Genomic DNA, 16,312 nt, shown 5'->3' with positions numbered 1-16,312 from the left:
AATTGATTACCAGGTTACTTATCCCATCTCTTATGTATTCCTAGAATCTGTCTCTCTCTTTTCCTTTCCTTGCTGAACCTTAGCTATGACCACTATCATTTTCCCTTTATTGGATCCCTTGGTTGTCAAACTAGTTCCCTGTCTATGCTCTCTGCCTATAGTTTCTCCCTACTTCAATCCTTCCTGCCGTCATAGTGAAAATACTCCTGCTTTGTTCAAATAGTATACAAAATTAGTAAGCAAGTGTCAAGAAATACGTTCAACTTCTTTAGAAATATTTTATAAACAGGCCAAAATGAAATAGCACTTTTTACCTATAAAACTAGCAAGAATTTAGGAAAGATACACATCAGCAATTTTTAAAAAATATCCAATGTTATTGAGTATCACTTGCACATAGCTAGTGGTGAAGTAGAAAGGCACAACCCTTTAGAAAAACTATTTGGAAATATGCATCAAAAATATTTAAAATATCTATAACTTTTACTTAGTAATTTCACTTGTAGGAACTATTCCTAAGGAAATAATTATAAATTATAACAAGTATTGGAGCACCAAGTATTGGCTTAGTCAGTTAAGTGTCCTACTCTTGATCTTAGGGTTGTGAGTTCAAGCCCCACATTGGGCACCGTGCTGGGCATGAAGTCTACTTAAAAAAAATGCATATATATATATATATACATATATATATGTATACTTATATATATATACATATATATATGTATACTTATATATATATATACACACATATATATAACAATATTAAATTGCACTTCATAATGTGTTACAATGTATATATAGTCTACAAATAAAAATTTTATTTTATAATTATAAAATACACTAAATATTTTTATTTTATTTTTTTACAAAATGTTTATTTATTTTTGAGAGAGAAATAGAGTGACAGAGAGAGAGTGTGTGTGTATACACAGGGCACAGAGACAGGGAGACAGAGAATATGAAGCAGGCTCCACACTGCCAGTGCAGAGTCCGGCACAGGGCTTGAAATCACAAACCATGAGATCATGACCTGAGCCAAAATCAGACGCTTAACCAATTAAGGTACTCAGGTGTTCCTATAGTAAATATTTTTAAAACTATACTGTAAAATGTTTAGCTATTAAAATCCTCAACAAGATATTAGCCAACCAGATCCAACAATACATTAAAAAAATTATTCACCAAGACCAAGTGAGATTTATACCTGGGATGCAGGGCTGGTTCAATATCTGCAAAACAATCAATGTGATTCATCATATCAATAAAAGAAAGGACAAGAACCATATGATCCTCTCAACAGATGCAGAGAAAGCATTTGAGAAAATACAGCATTGTTTCTTGATAAAAACCCTCAAGAAAGTAGGGATAGAAGGATCATACCTTGAGATCATAAAAGGCATATATGAAAGACCCAACACTAATATCATCCTCCTTGGGGAAAAACTGGGAGCTTTCCCTCTAAGGTCAGGAACAAGACAGGGATGTCCACTCTCGCCACGGTTATTCAACACAGTATTAGAAGTCTTAGCCTCAGCCATCTGATAACACAAAGAAATAAAAGGCATCCAAATCATCCAGGAGGTCAAACTTCCACTCTTTGCAGATGACATGATATGCTACATGGAAAACCCAAAAGATTCCACACAAAAACTGCTAGAACTGATTCATGAGTTCAGCAAAGTTGCAGGATATAAAATCAATGCACAGAAATCACTTGCATTCCTATACACCAACAATGAAGCAACAGAAAGAGAAATCAAGGAATCAATCTCATTTACAACTGCACCAAAAACCATAAAATACCTAGAAATAAATCTAACCAAAGAGGTGAAAAATCTATACACTGAAAACTACAGAAAGCCTATAAAAGAAATTGAGGAAGACACAAAAAAATGGAAAAATATTCCATGCTCCTGGATAGGAAGAACAAATACTGTTAAAATGTCAATACTATCCAAAGCAATCTACATATTCAATGCAATATTTATCAAAATAATACCAGCATTCTTCACAGAGCTAGAACAAATGATCCTAAAATTTGTATGGAACCAGAAAAGACCCCAAATAGCCAAAGCAATCTTGAAAAAGAAAACCAAAGCAGGAGGAATCACAATCCCGAACTTCAAGCTGTATTACAAAGCCGTAATCATCAAAACAGTATGGTACTGGCACAAAAACAGACACTCACATCAATGGAACAGAATAGGAAACCCAGAAATGGACCCACAAACATATGGCCAACTCATCTTTGACCAAGCAGCAAAGAATATCCAATGGAATACAGTATCTTCAGCAAGTGGTGCTGGGAAAACTAGATAGCAAAATGCAGAAAAATGAACCTTGACCACTTTATACACCATACACAAAAATAAACTCAAAATGGATGAAAGACCTAAATGTAAGATGAAAGACCTTAATGTAAGATACATCAAAATCCTTGAGGAGAAAGCAGGCAAAAACCTCTTTGATCCTGGCCACAGCAACTTCTTACTCAACACATCTCCAGAGGAAAGGGAAACAAAAGCAAAAATGAATAACTGGGACCCCATCAAAATAAAAAGCTTCTGTACAGCAAAGGAAACAATCAGCAAAACTAGAAGGCAACCAAATGAATGGGAAAAGATATTTGCAAATGACATATCACATAAAGGGTTAGTATCCAAAATCTATCAAGAACTTATCAAACTCAACACCCAAAAAACAAATCATCCAGTGAAGAAATGGGCAAAAGACATGAATAGACACTTCTCCACAGAAGATACCCAGATGGCCAACTGACACATGAAAAAATGCTCAACATCACTCATCATCAGGGAAAAACAAATCAAAACCACAAGGAGATACCACCTCACACCTATCAGAATGGCTACATTAACAACTCAGGCAACAACACATGTTGGCGAGGATGCGGAGAAAGAGAATCTCTTTTGCACTGTTGGTGGGAATGCAAACTGGTGCAGCCACTCTGGAAAACAGTATGGAGGTTCCTCAAAAAATTAAAAATACAACTACCCTACAACCCGGCAATTGCAGTACTGGGTATTTATAAAACGGATACAGGTATGCTGTTTCAAAGGGACACATGCACTCCAATGTTTATAGCAGTGCTATCAACAATAGCCAAAGTATGGAAAGAGCCCAAATGTTCATCAATGGATGAATGGATAAAGAAGATGTGGTGTGGTGCGTGTGTGTGTGTGTGTGTGTGTATTTTACACAGCAATTAAAAAAAATGAAGGTATTATGCTAAGCAAAATTAGAGAAAGACAAGTATCAATCATATGACTTTACTCATATGAGGACTGTAAGACACAGAACAGATGAACACAAGGGAAGGGAAGCAAAAATAATATAAAAACAGGGAGTGGGACAAAACATAAAAGATTTCTAAATATGAAGAACAAACAGAGGATTACTAGAGGGTCTGTGGCAGGGGGGATGGGCTAAATGAGTAAGGGGCATTAAGAAATCTACTCCTGAAATCACTGTTGCACTATATACTAACTTGGATGTAAATTAAAAATAAATAAATAAAAATTAAAACAAAACAAAACAAAAGAAATAGACTCTAAATTACAGAGAACAAACTAATAGTTACTAGAGGGGAAGGGATGGAGGGGTGGGTTATTTAGTTGTTGGGGATTAAGTAGTGCACTTGTCATGATGGACACTGGGTTGTGTATACAGAATTGTTGAATCACTCTATTGTACACTTGAAACTAATATAATACTGTATTTTAACTAAACGGAATTCGAGGAATAAAAAAAAATGAAAAAAAACTTAAAAAAATAAATAAAATAAAATGTTTGGCCATTAAATTGGAGTTTCAAATAACACCAGCAAAAACTTGTTATTGTGTTAACTAAAAACAGCATATAACATAGCTAACTTACTATGTCAACTATATAAAATCAGTATAATTAAAGACTATATAATTAAAGTCTATATTTTATCTAGACTGAACACTTTGTTGAACAATTATGTGGCATATCCTGATTGTTGTCCATTCAAAGCCATTTATTCAGGCTAGCAAACTGCTTAGTCTCTCCACAAACAGGAGTGGTTTCTTGGACCTCCAGGGCATCTCTTTAAGGGGACTGACTCAGCTGGGAGGAACACTGCCCTACCTCTCTGTCCTCTTCCTCCTGTAACTTCTACCAGCCATCACATGATCTTGAGGTTTGAAGGCATGGGCTAAAGATGGCAGAGCAGAAAGATGAAAAATCTGGATCTCCCTCAACTCTGGGGAGAGTCACAGTAGCACTGGGATGCCTGTCTTCTTTTATATAAGAGAATAAACTCCTAGTTTGAGCCACTGGATTGAGTTTGTTTCTAGTAGCTGAGCATTGTTCCCAACTAACACAGGATTAAACATTTCAGGCAACAAGCTTGAAAACTTAGATGCCTCCTACTTAAAAAAATCTTTCAAATTATGGTGCACCTCGCTGGCTCAGTCGGTAAAGCATGCCATTCTTGATCTCGGGGCTAGGAGTTAGACCTCATATTGGGCCTAGAGCCTACTGAAAATTAAAAAAGAAAAAAGTCTTTCAAATTGTTCCTCATTGCTTTCAGAAGTGTCCAAATGCTATGATATGCTAAGGCCTTCTGATTAGTCCCATGTCTACTTCTCCACTCTTAAGTCTCACTACATCCTCATACCGAAATTTACTTAGGTTTCCTGAATGCACCAAGTTTTCATGTCTTTACATTTTTTGTACATGCTGCTACTTTCTGCATAAAACTATGGTTCTCTCAAAGTGTGGTTCCCCAACTAAGCATTAGCATCACCAAAAAAACTTGTTAGAAATACAAATTGTTGGCCCCCACCTCAGACCTTAAGAATGAGAATCTCTGGGAGGGGGGCCCAGGAATCTGTGTTTTAACAAGTCTTCCAGGTGTTTCTGATCCACAGCTAAAGTTTGACAATGACTGGCTTGAAACACCTTCCACTCTTTTCCCACCTAGCTAAATCCCACTCACCTTTGGGACACCTTCCCTACTATCCTAACTCTACCACTCCCAGATCTAAATTAACTGAAACTTTGGGGCACCTGGGTGGCTCATTCAGTTGGGCATCTGACTCTTGATTTTAGCTCAGGTCATGATCTCACAGTTTGTGGGTAGAAGCCCTGCACTGGGGTCTGTGCTAACAGTGCAAACCTGTTTAGGTTCTCTCTCTCCCTCTCTCTCTGCCCCTTCCACACACACAAGCTCTTGCTTTCTCAAAATAAATAAATAAACTTAAAAAAAAATTAACTGAACCGTTTGTGTTTCCATGGTATCTTGTGTTTCCCTCTATCAGAAGAGGATATCATACTGCATTATAGCTTTCTGCTTGCTTATGTCTCCTTACTAGACTCAGTTTTTTGAGGACAGCGACCATGTAACCCTTATCTATATCCCTGGTATCTGTCATAGTACCTGCAATAAATCAATAAAATATTATCAATATCAAAATAAATCAATAAAATAAACTATCAATAAAATATTACTGAGGGATGCCTGGCTAGGTTAGCTGGAAGAGCACGCAACTCTCGCTCTCGTGGTCATGAGTAGAAGCCCCATGTTAGGTATGCAGCCTACTTAAAATAAATTAAAAAAGCAAAATTAACAAAAAAAACCCCAAATGATTACTGAATGAGTTACTATACTGCAAAAGTGTGGTATAGTCCCACCCTAGTCCACAAAGGTCTATTTTAACTTATAACATGGCTTAAGAATAACACTAATCTCTCAAATGCCACGTATACAAGCTTCAGTTGTGAACTTGAAACTTCTTTCAGGGAAACAACTATCCTAGCAAGTCAATATTCTAGCTGAATAAAAACTATATATTGGACTTTCAAGGTGAACACATGTAGGAACTAAGAGGGTGGTACACCCAGAGAGGGCATGGAAATTCTGAGCCCCTTCCCACATAATTTTGCCAATGCATCTCTTCCCTTTGGCTGTTCCTGAGTTGCAACCCTTAAAATGAACAGAATTGAAGCTGGGAGATATAGAGGCTACCTTGTAACCATGATGATGACAGATGATCACCGAGTTGGCAAAAGCACAAGGCACCTGGTCCCTCCTGGCATCTTTGAGTCACTGCACTATTCCTCAGCAGCCTATCTCTACACTTGTTTTTGCATGAGAAAAATTAATTTGTGAATTTGTCTGTTGAAGCCAAAAGGAATTCTATCGAATCGAGTGATGATTTTTAATTTCAAGACACATATGGAAAGAAATTAAAAAGTACCCAATGAAAAAAGAATCTACACATTGAAAATTTTCACTATCATGTAAACAAAAATATAGAAGTGGGGACAAGCCAGCATACATAGCCATGTTTTCTGTCGGGGAAAATGGCATTCTAATCTTCCTCCTACCTCTTTCCTAGACTAGGAATGACTCCCTCCCAGTTGCTAATGAAGCCCAGAGCCATCACCCAAACTTAGCTATTAATCTCTTAAAAAGCAGAAGATGATGAGAAATAAAATGAGACCTTTCTTTAGGACAACAATCTTGTTAGGGTCCACATGCTGGAGTACTCCCTCAAAGATGCCACAAACCAATGTGAGTTTCACCCTTCTCCACAAAATCTGATTGAGGAAATGGTAGTCACTGCTGGGATCCATGCTATTTGATTCCAAAAGCAGTCTTCAAACAATCTTCTTTAAGTGTCCAACCACTTGAAAATAAAAGAGATCTATGATTTTAAAAATATTTTGGGGGGAATGAGGTTATTTTCCCTTTTCCCATACCTGGAAGGAACAAGAAAAATAAAAACACGAGATTAATTCAGTTTTGCTCACTCATCTTTTTAGAATAATGGGGAAAGGACCATTGCAAGCACCAACTCTAATTTATACATGGGAAATTGAAAACCATAAAACTTCAGGCAAGGTTTGGGTTCTTGGTCTATACAATGAGGTAATATTACCTTTCATTGCTTAGCTAAATGGAACAAGCAGAACATTTAGAGGCTTTTAAATGGCATATACATTTATCTTTTTAACACCAACCAACCAACAAACCAAAAACTCTTAAAGAGCAAATGGAAAAAAAACCAAAAAACTGATATTGGCAAAATACTTGCCAATACATGCTGCCATAACTGCTCACCCAGAAATCTCTGGGATCTAATTTCTCCTGGTCTCTTCTACATTAGTAACATTTCCAGAATTTGGCAGTTTTACTAACTAAACCGTTAGAACTATTAGAATTTTATGCATGACCAATCCAGCTGCCATGTCAGAGCAGTTGAAGAGAGACAACACTAGATCAGACAAGAGCAAGTCAACCATGGAAACTACCCATTGAGACTAGAACCTTGGCCTCATGCTAAATCGTCAAAACCTTAGGTAAAGCTTAAAAGTAGTGTAGATACTAAGTGACAGTGGTCAGAATTTGGTTCTTCAGCATCTCAAAGGGGTTCTGTACAAAGCAACACTCAAAGGGTGGGGAGGGGGTGAAAAGGCATTGAAGCCACAGGAAAAGAACTGGTTCACCGGAGAGGGTGTACTAATTTAACGGATGGCTTAAACATTTTCCAGAAAACAATGTCATAAAAATAAAATGCAAAATTCCTCATTGTTAAGGCAAAATAAAGAACTTCAAGTAAATGGCGGACCATACGCTGAGAATTTAATCTCGCCCGCCGATAGATTATTTTCTCCCCCGAAGAGAAGTTTGGGAAATCCTGTCCCAATTTCACGCAAATGGTGACTCCCTCGAGCTTCAGTCTTGAGCTAAAAAAGAATGGGCTGCTTTTACGGAAGAACTCTTGGAGAGTTTTCGCTGGCGTTGGCGGTTACCAAAAGACAGTGCCGAAAACAAACCGAAAAACGCGGCGCCGAACACCCACACCGAGGACCAGACGCCAGCGGGACGCAACCAGGGGTGCCTGCTGTTTCCCAAGGAGCCAATCGGCACGCAGCCCTGAAGCTGACTCCCGAGCGTCCCCAGCGGCCAGGAGGTGAGAGGGCCTCCAGAAAAAAGGAGGTGCAACTCCCAGCATGCAGTTCTCAAGAGACACACCCTAGCGTTGCCCCAGGAGACGTTTTGTCTATATTTTTGTTTCTCTCTGCAGTCCCTGCCACCTGTGGGTAGGATTTCCACTTTTTGAGTTCTGCGAGAAACGGGTTGCCTACGCTGCCTGCTTCAGGTTAGCTTGTTGTAAAACTGTGGGTCGACGACGTTGCCCTTTTAATTGCGGTCTCTAGAGCCAGAGTGGCATTGCCTTTTTAAGGCCGGTAGCATCATGCTTCCGGGGGCGTGGTCTGCGTTTAGGAATACCCGGCCCTGCGCTGGGCTGATTCATTCCGGGGCTGGAGCTAAAAGCGTCAACGTCGTCTTTTGCGCCGGGTGCAGCCTCGCTCCTAATTGGTTGGTCCTCGGACCGCCCTCCTCCGCTCGCCACCTCTGGGTTCCCTCCCTGGTCCGCAGTAAGAACACTGCCCTCTCGTCTCTTGACCCTTGGGCCTCTCTCCCTTCCCTCCCTCTCTCCCGTCGCCGCTGTCGCTTCAGGCGCCCCTGCTCCCGGAGCAGCTTCCGGCTCGGTGATGGGGTCTCGGGCTTCCACGTTATTGCGGGACGAAGAGCTCGAGGAGATCAAGAAGGAGACTGGCTGTGAGTTCGGGTAGGGGGTGGGAACGTGGCCGGGCGCCTCTGGCTGGTCTCAGAACCGAGGACGGCTGTCGTTGAGGTCTGGAGCTGGGGTGCCCAGAGATTGCCGGGGTCCTGGGCAGCCTCCAGCTCTGGAGCTTTGTGGCCTAGGGCTAGAGCCGTGGGCTCAGGCTCCTATGGGGCTGTCCTTTCCCCTCAAGACGGGAGTCCCCATCATCCTCAGAGCACAGGCACCGCTCTTTTCTCTTCTTCCTGCTCATGAAAGCGCCCCCCGCCCCCAACTCCTTTGCTTTATCCTACATTGCACCAACCTCGAATTCAGGAGCCCTGGATGGATCCTGTAGAAAACATACTCCGTTCCTGTGACGGTTCTGGGCAAGCACTTAAAACCACTGTCGACTATGAGAAATCACAAATAAATTCTTTCCACAACTGTAAAAATAAGTTTAGAAAGCAAGATCATATAGCAAGGCTTTGGAAGACGTGACCTAGTGACAGGAGACCTTTAAAGAATCAGGGATCTGAGAGTGTGAGACTTCTTTCATTCTGGACCTGTGGGGAAAAAAGCACGGATACTGTGACCATCAGTTTTTGCTTACACTGAAGACGTTTGTTGTTCTAATTTCAGATATATTGATTTCTCCTACGCTGGTGTACTTTATGCAATTGCTATGGAAATTGGATGTGCTCCAAAATCTCAGTGTAAATTTGTACTAGGAACTGATTTTTTATAGTCCAGTCTCTTCCTCATTAACCAGAACATAGGGTCAACAGGGCTTTGGGGATTGAGAAGCTCTGTGTAACACCATCACACTTTTTTTTTTTTTTTAATGTTTATTTATTTTGAGAGAGAGAAAAAAGAGAGAATCCCAAGCAGGCTCCTCATTGCCAGTGCAGAGCCTGACCTGGGGCTTGAACCCATGAACCATGACATCATGACCTGAGCCGAAATTAAGAGTTGGACACTTAACTGACTGAGCCACCCAGGTGCCCCACACATTTTTGTATAGCTCTTGATAATGCATAGAATATTTTCTCCATAATCCTTTATGACTCTTGTATTTTACATGAGTTATGTGTCTGAGCTCGGTCTCTTCATGATAACCTGTCTTTGATAATGAGGTGACCAGTAAGTAACTCAGTGGCCCATAAACAGGTAATGTTGAAGGATTCTTGGGGGAACTACAGAATTACTCAAGCAGTGGTAGCCTGAGAGAAATTGAATGCTCTCCTATGTTTTCTGACAAATTTAACTGTGGAGAATCTTCAAGTTGGAAGGGATGTTATCTAGCTGTTGTCAGATTGGTTTACTGCTTTCAGCATCCTCTATCATATGGCCAATAGTCTGTCCATAAAGACCTCTAAGGATGATGAGCACACTACCTACTGATTTTGGGTGAATGACAGAAAGTAGTTAGTTGGTTATAATGTGTAATACTTGTTTGGCCACTTGACCTTATGGTCATTTTATGACTCAATCAGACTCCCAAGAGTAGAAATACAGGCAATTTGGAGTCAGCAAACATTTTATTAAATTTTGTGGCCTTGAGCTCTGGCCACACTTAGAAATACTGGAACTACTTTAGGTCTAAGGTGACACCAGAATTAAAGCATTCATACTTAAAATAGAAAGTCACATAATGAGGAAATGTAAGCCATAGTGTGGATGAGAAAAAGCTATTTTTGCCTCAAGATGAAGGGAGCACTAATCCCATTTGGGTTTATTTACATTTGACCAAATGGAAAGGTCCTGAACTGCTATAGAACTGTTAAGTTATTTTACTGTGTGGCTTGTGGAGAAACAGAACTACATATTCCTGTAAGAGCTGTTTTCCTAGTTGCCAAAAAGTGAATCAAGCCTGACTGAGATTCTCAACCACAACCAGTACAAATGTACCTTGAACCAGAAAGCCTAATGAAACAACAGGTTACTGACTTTTTGCATTATCTGTATTTGTACTATGCCAGATACTCAAAGCAAATACCGACAAAAGATGCCTTTAAGAGTTATGATTAACATTATGACATAATGTAGCTGAAATTATGTGCCACCCACCTCCAGCAGTCAGAGAAGACGAGTCTGTGGGCTGGTCTTGGGGAGGACAGGAATTGGGCCCTGATGAATGCATGAACGGATTAGATTTAGGTAAATTAACCTAGGGCATTTTGGGTGGCTTCCAAGAGCATTGTCCCTCAGCCTGCTACAGAGTCATTCCTCTGCCCTGGGAGTTGAGCCATCAGTTTATCTGGTTAGTATCTAACAGCGGAGTTGATTTTTAAAGCAGTAATTTTAGCATGATGCAAAAGGTTTAGATGACTAAAAACAGATACCTGAGGGTGAAGTGGAGAAGTGGAATTTGTCCAATTTTTGTCTGCTTCTTGTTCCATTAAGAGTTTGAGGAACTATCAATCAGAAACACTTTCAAGTTAAGGACAAGTGGTAAGGCATTTCACTACTTCCTTTGCCAGTAAGAAAACGTAGCATAACTGAGGAAAACTGACTTTATATTCAATATGAAAGGTTTGCATTGGAATTAATGATTATATTTAAACATAATTTTCCAGAAGTCTAAATTGATTAGAATTCAAGTGTAACTGGTTTAGCCGGTATTTGAAATTTAATCTCTTAAATGTCTGGCAAACTAATTCTAGATAAGAATTACCTGTTAGCTTCAGTTTTGTCAGCTTCAAATGAGAATAATAGTACCTACTTTATAGGATTCCTCTGAGGACTAAATGAAATAAATTATGTAAACTACTTAGAATAGTGCCTGATAATTGAATTACCAGGTGAGTGTCAGCTGTTATTTTGAACTGTAGATAAGAATCATCTTATTGGGAAAATATTTGCATGTGCTAGTATAAAACTATGTCTAGAACTATGTAAGTGGGGAGGTGATAGCATTGTATACATTTCCTATTTTCAGGGGACATTGGTCTAGGAATCGAGTAAGATGTTATTTTCTCAACTCTATAGAAATAAAACTTTTAAAGGAATAGAAATCTTGACGTTTCTAACAGTTTAAAAAACACCGTGTAAGGGGTGCCTGGTTGGCGCAGTCGGTTAAGCGTCGGACTTCAGCCAGGTCACGATCTCGCGGTCCGTGAGTTCGAGCCCCGCGTCGGGCTCTGGGCTGATGGCTCAGAGCCTGGAGCCTGTTTCCGATTCTGTGTCTCCCTCTCTGCCCCTCCCCCGTTCATGCTCTGTCTCTCTCTGTCCCAAAAATAAATAAACGTTGAAAAAAAAATTAAAAAAACAAAACAAAACACCGTGTAAAACATTTATGGGGCCCATAGGTGGCTCAGTCTGTTGAGCATGTGACTTCGGCTGAGGTCATGATCTCGAGGTTTGTGAGTTCGAGCCCTGCCTAGAGCTGTCTACTGTCAGTGTGGAGCCCACTTGGGATCCTCTGCCCTCCCCTCTCTGCCCCTCCCTGCCCCTCCCACGCTCATTCTCTCTCTCTCTCTCTCTCTCTCTCTCTCAAAAATAAATATTAAAAAAACAACGACAGTAACATCTTTAGGGGCACCTGTGGGGGGCTCAGTAGGTTCAGTGAACAGCTCTTGGTTTTGGCTCAGGTCATGATCTCATGGTTCTCGAATTCAAGCTCCACATCTGGCTGACAGCTCAGAACCTGACAGCTCAGAGCCTACCTGGGATTCTCTCTCTCTCCCTCTTTCTCTGTGGCTTACCCATTCACTCTGTCTCTCAAAATAAATCAACAACAACAAAGTACTGACTTAAAAAAAAAAACTTTAAACCATTTTGTGTTGGGGGGTACCTGGCTGGCTCAGTCTGTAGACCATCTGGCTCTTGATCTTGGGGTCGTGAGTTTGAGCCCCACGTTGGGTATAGAGATCACTTAAATAAAGCTTTATAAAATAAATAAAAATTAAAGAAGAATAAAGCATTTTGTGTTGTCATAAAACATTTGCTATATATTTTTTTGTTCTGTTACCTTCTTTCACAGTTCCACATTTTCATAAATTAAAACTCAGTTGAATAAAACTTGTCATGGGGGAAAGTCACAAGGGTTTTGGGAGTTTATGTAATCTGCACACTTAGTTCTTTTAACTGTAGCAATAAACTGGCTGTGGATTGCTTGAAACCATCTTTTAAAAATAGCCACTTATCTGTGAGAAACAATTCATACCAATGGAGTAGTAATGAATGCACATTAATTAATTTTAGGGAGAGAGAGAGAGAGAGCAAGTGCATGCGCTCAAGCAAGGGAGAGGGTCAGAGGGAGAGAAAGAGGATCTTAAGCAGATTCCATGCTCAGTGTGGAGCCAGATGTGGGGCTCAACCTCAACTGAAATCAAGAGTTGGACACTTAACTGATTGAGCCACCCAGGCACCCCACAGTCATTTTAGTCTCTAGTTCCAGTATGTGTCATGTGGTATGGGGAAGGTGTGGAGGCTGGTGAGGTTTTCTTTGTTTGAAAAGGTGTACTGGTAGGTTTTTCTGTATGGACAAAGAGCACAGCATGACAAAGGCAATTGCTTGAGAATAATTTCCTGGGCTAGAATCTAAGTGAAAATTCAACTTCATGCCGTTGCCGTCTAAGGATGCAAGACCTCTTCATGGCCCTCACCTGCCAAGCCTTGTCGCCTGAAGGTGCTATCTTCTGGTTCCTATTGAAATTGAAATGCACATATAACTAACACTTTTAGCTGGTTTGAGGTTCAGTAATTTGTAAAGCTCTGTATTTGCCCCAACCAACTTAAACAGTAGTGTAATGAACATCCATATACCTTCCACCTCAATTCAACAGTAACATTAAATAAATAAATAAATAAATAAGTATAAATAAATGTATATGTATATACATATATATGTATTTATGGGGTTTTTTTTGTGGGTTTTCTTTTTTTGTTTTTTGTTTGTTTGGGGTTTTTTTGGTGAACCATTTGAAAGGCAGATATTACTCCTCACTGCTAAATATTTCTGCATGCATCTCCTGAGGTTAGGGATTTTTTTTCCTATGTAACCTCAGTACTATATCATACCTAAGAAAAATTGACAACAATTTTATATTATCTACCATTTAGTCCATATTCAAATTTCCCCAATTATAAGGTAGAGGTTTTTGTTTTGTTTTTTTAATGCCTTTTAAGTCTCTTTTAATCTTCAGGTTTCCTTAGAGAGTAGGCCACCTCTTGAAGTCCTCTGGTCAGGGGAAATGGAAAGTGTTGGAGTGTGGAGTGTTCAGAAGGAATGGTTGGAGTTCAGACTTAAACTTCTCAATCTTTCATCTGGAGTTACCTTTAGTTGCACTAGAATGCTTTACCTAGGTTATCAGTCTGTTCTTCTGCATTACAATTTAGGACAAAGGCAAGGAAAAAATACTTTTCTTATTCCCTTTTCATTTTATTCTTCCCTCTGTCTCCTGCCTAGTGCTTGGCCTGTCTCTGAAATGCCTTCCTCCTTTAAGCATGAGGCAGCAATGATAGATAGGTTTGTAGTCAGGAAGATTGGCAGGGTCTTTCAAGTAATTTTTCAACAACATAAAATAATTAATGCCCATTAGTAGAGAAAAATACAGCTTCATTCAAGACATGACCATGTACACAGGCTTTTCTGAGAGATCAACTCCAGAGACTTCCTTTGGGTTACCAAGAATTGGTGCAGGTTTGGGACACCTGTCCTATTAGCCTAGTGCCTTCTGTTGAAAATAGTTCCTGGAAACTTGTCATGCCTTCGTTTGTGGCAGTTCCAATTCCTTTCTGCTTCTTGAAGTTGCTCTGAGCTCTACACCTTGGACATCGCTTTATATTCTGTGTCATGGTGGATTTAGCACCTAAATTAAAGTTTGCTATCCCCACCCCCCCACCCCCACCTCCTCTCTCTCCCCCTCCTCCTCCTCCTCTTCCTTCTTCTTCTTCTTCTTCTTGTTAATAAACATTACTTCTGAAGTTTAGGAGACAGATTGTGATCTGACCATACTGAGTTATGTTAGAAGTTGATATTTGGCTGTTCATTTCTCCACTGATTTCTATACAGATACATTTCTCCTGGAAAGTAACAGTTTTATGGTAGACGAAAATTCATGAAATGTTCCATATTTTTAAGGAACCAGCCATACACTGATCTTTTTTTCTGAAATATGGGATGTAATACCATACCAAAACTTACTAAGGGAATTTTCAGTATTACACTTTTCTTTTTTTTTTAGTGTTTGTTTATATTTGAGAGAAAGAGAGAGAAACAGAATGTGAGCAAAAGAGGGGCAGAGAGAGAGAGGAAGACACAGAATCTGAAGCAGACTTCAGGCTCTGAGCTGTCAGCACAGAGCTCTACTCAGGGCTCAAACCCATGAACTATGAGATCATGACCTGGGCCGAAGTCAGATGCTTAAACCGACGTAGCAACCCATGTGCCCCTCAAAATCCTACTTTAAAAGGTTTCAATGCTCAGTTCTTTGAGATGATCTATGTTGGAAAGATGTCTGATAGCTCATTTGTTAGGTGAAGGAGTTAGACTAGATGACAACATTACTGCCAGTTTTAAGATTGTGTTAATAGCTATACATACTTACATATACATACATGGAATTTCAAGAAGGATTTACAAAAAATTGGTAATAGTGTTTGCTTCCAGCAAGGAAGACTGGGGAACTTGGTTGTGAGAACGGAGACTTTTCATTGTGTACACTTTTATACTGTTTCCATTTTTATGATAATGTGTGCGGATTATTTTCTCAAATTAAAAAAAGGGGTACTTGGCTGGCTCAGTCTGAATAGCATGTGACTCTTGATCTTGGGGTTGTGAGTTTGAGACACACGTTGGGTATAGAGATTACTCAAAAATAAAATCTTAAAAAAAAAAAACTAGTACAAAAAGAAATACAATTGAATATTTTCCTTGTTTAAGGAAAGTAGTCTGAAATATATAGTACTCTTACTACTAAAAACTGATCCAGTGGACTAGATATTCTGCAGTTCTTAAAAAGGACTCTAAAGCAATATAGAAAAATTATGAGTTAATAAATGAAAAGTTATTACAACTAGTAAAGTGTACAAGTGGCTGATATTAGATGGTATATAAAGAAATGAAAACGGTGTTGGGATTGTGAACAAGTTTTGTTCTTTAAAAAAATCTTTGAGGAAAGTTAGTCATTCTTCAGCTGACTTGTTTTTGTTAAACTTAAAGGGAACTTCAGTTCCAGAGCAACCTCTGAGGCCCGAGGCCAGAGCCCGGGTAAACAGGTCAGGTTCCTGAAGAAAATGGCTATGGCTGCCAGAGTCAGGAGAGAGGTAGAGATGAATTAGTGCAGCAGCAATACTGTACTTTCAGGTTCATGACGTGAGGATGATGATGATAGTGCTTAACCTGGAGTGCTTACCCTATGCCAGACACTTTGCCAAACACTTTCCTCTCCGGGATGAGGTTAGTTCTCCTGACAGCCCCTTTTGCTCGCCCCTCACTGGTGGACAGTGGTGCCACGAACGGAATCAGGGTGTCAGCCTGACCCCCACCAGAAAGCACCGGCTGGCAGGAGGTCCACAGCCGCTTCCTCAGTGCTTGGACCTCTGCTGGCTCTGCGCTGGCTGGGATTGATTCTCTTTTTCTGGTCTCTAGAGAGCTATTACCCGAGAGCCCAGTTTGGGTGAAACCTGATGCTGAAGAATTCAAGCTGCCCCTAGTGTGTCCTCTCATCCTAGCTCTAGGCCACTCATTTCCTGCTTCTCCCGCTGTG

General features: G+C 40.0%; 2 protein-coding genes across 2 annotated transcripts in view; one reads left to right on the top strand and one right to left on the bottom strand.

Moving 5' to 3' along the window:
* Window positions 1-7,488, bottom strand: part of EXD1 (exonuclease 3'-5' domain containing 1) — a 37,112-nt gene extending 29,624 nt beyond the window's left edge. Inside the window, 1 exon segment of the mRNA XM_043555618.1 lies at window positions 6,489-7,488. Coding sequence (XP_043411553.1) covers window positions 6,489-6,621 — 133 coding nt within the window. The 5' untranslated portion in view covers window positions 6,622-7,488.
* An 816-nt stretch (window positions 7,489-8,304) lies between these two features.
* CHP1 (calcineurin like EF-hand protein 1) overlaps window positions 8,305-16,312 on the top strand; it is a 46,558-nt gene continuing 38,550 nt past the window's right edge. The window contains exon 1 of the mRNA XM_043555619.1: window positions 8,305-8,614. Within this exon, the coding sequence (XP_043411554.1) occupies window positions 8,548-8,614 (67 nt within the window). The 5' untranslated portion in view covers window positions 8,305-8,547. The remainder of the gene's footprint in view (window positions 8,615-16,312) is intronic.

This window comes from Prionailurus bengalensis, chromosome B3 (assembly GCF_016509475.1).
Source record: "Prionailurus bengalensis isolate Pbe53 chromosome B3, Fcat_Pben_1.1_paternal_pri, whole genome shotgun sequence".
Taxonomy (NCBI): Eukaryota; Metazoa; Chordata; class Mammalia; order Carnivora; family Felidae; genus Prionailurus; species Prionailurus bengalensis.
Note: the sequence above shows the minus strand (reverse complement) of the source record. Positions and strands in the feature narration are given on the sequence as shown.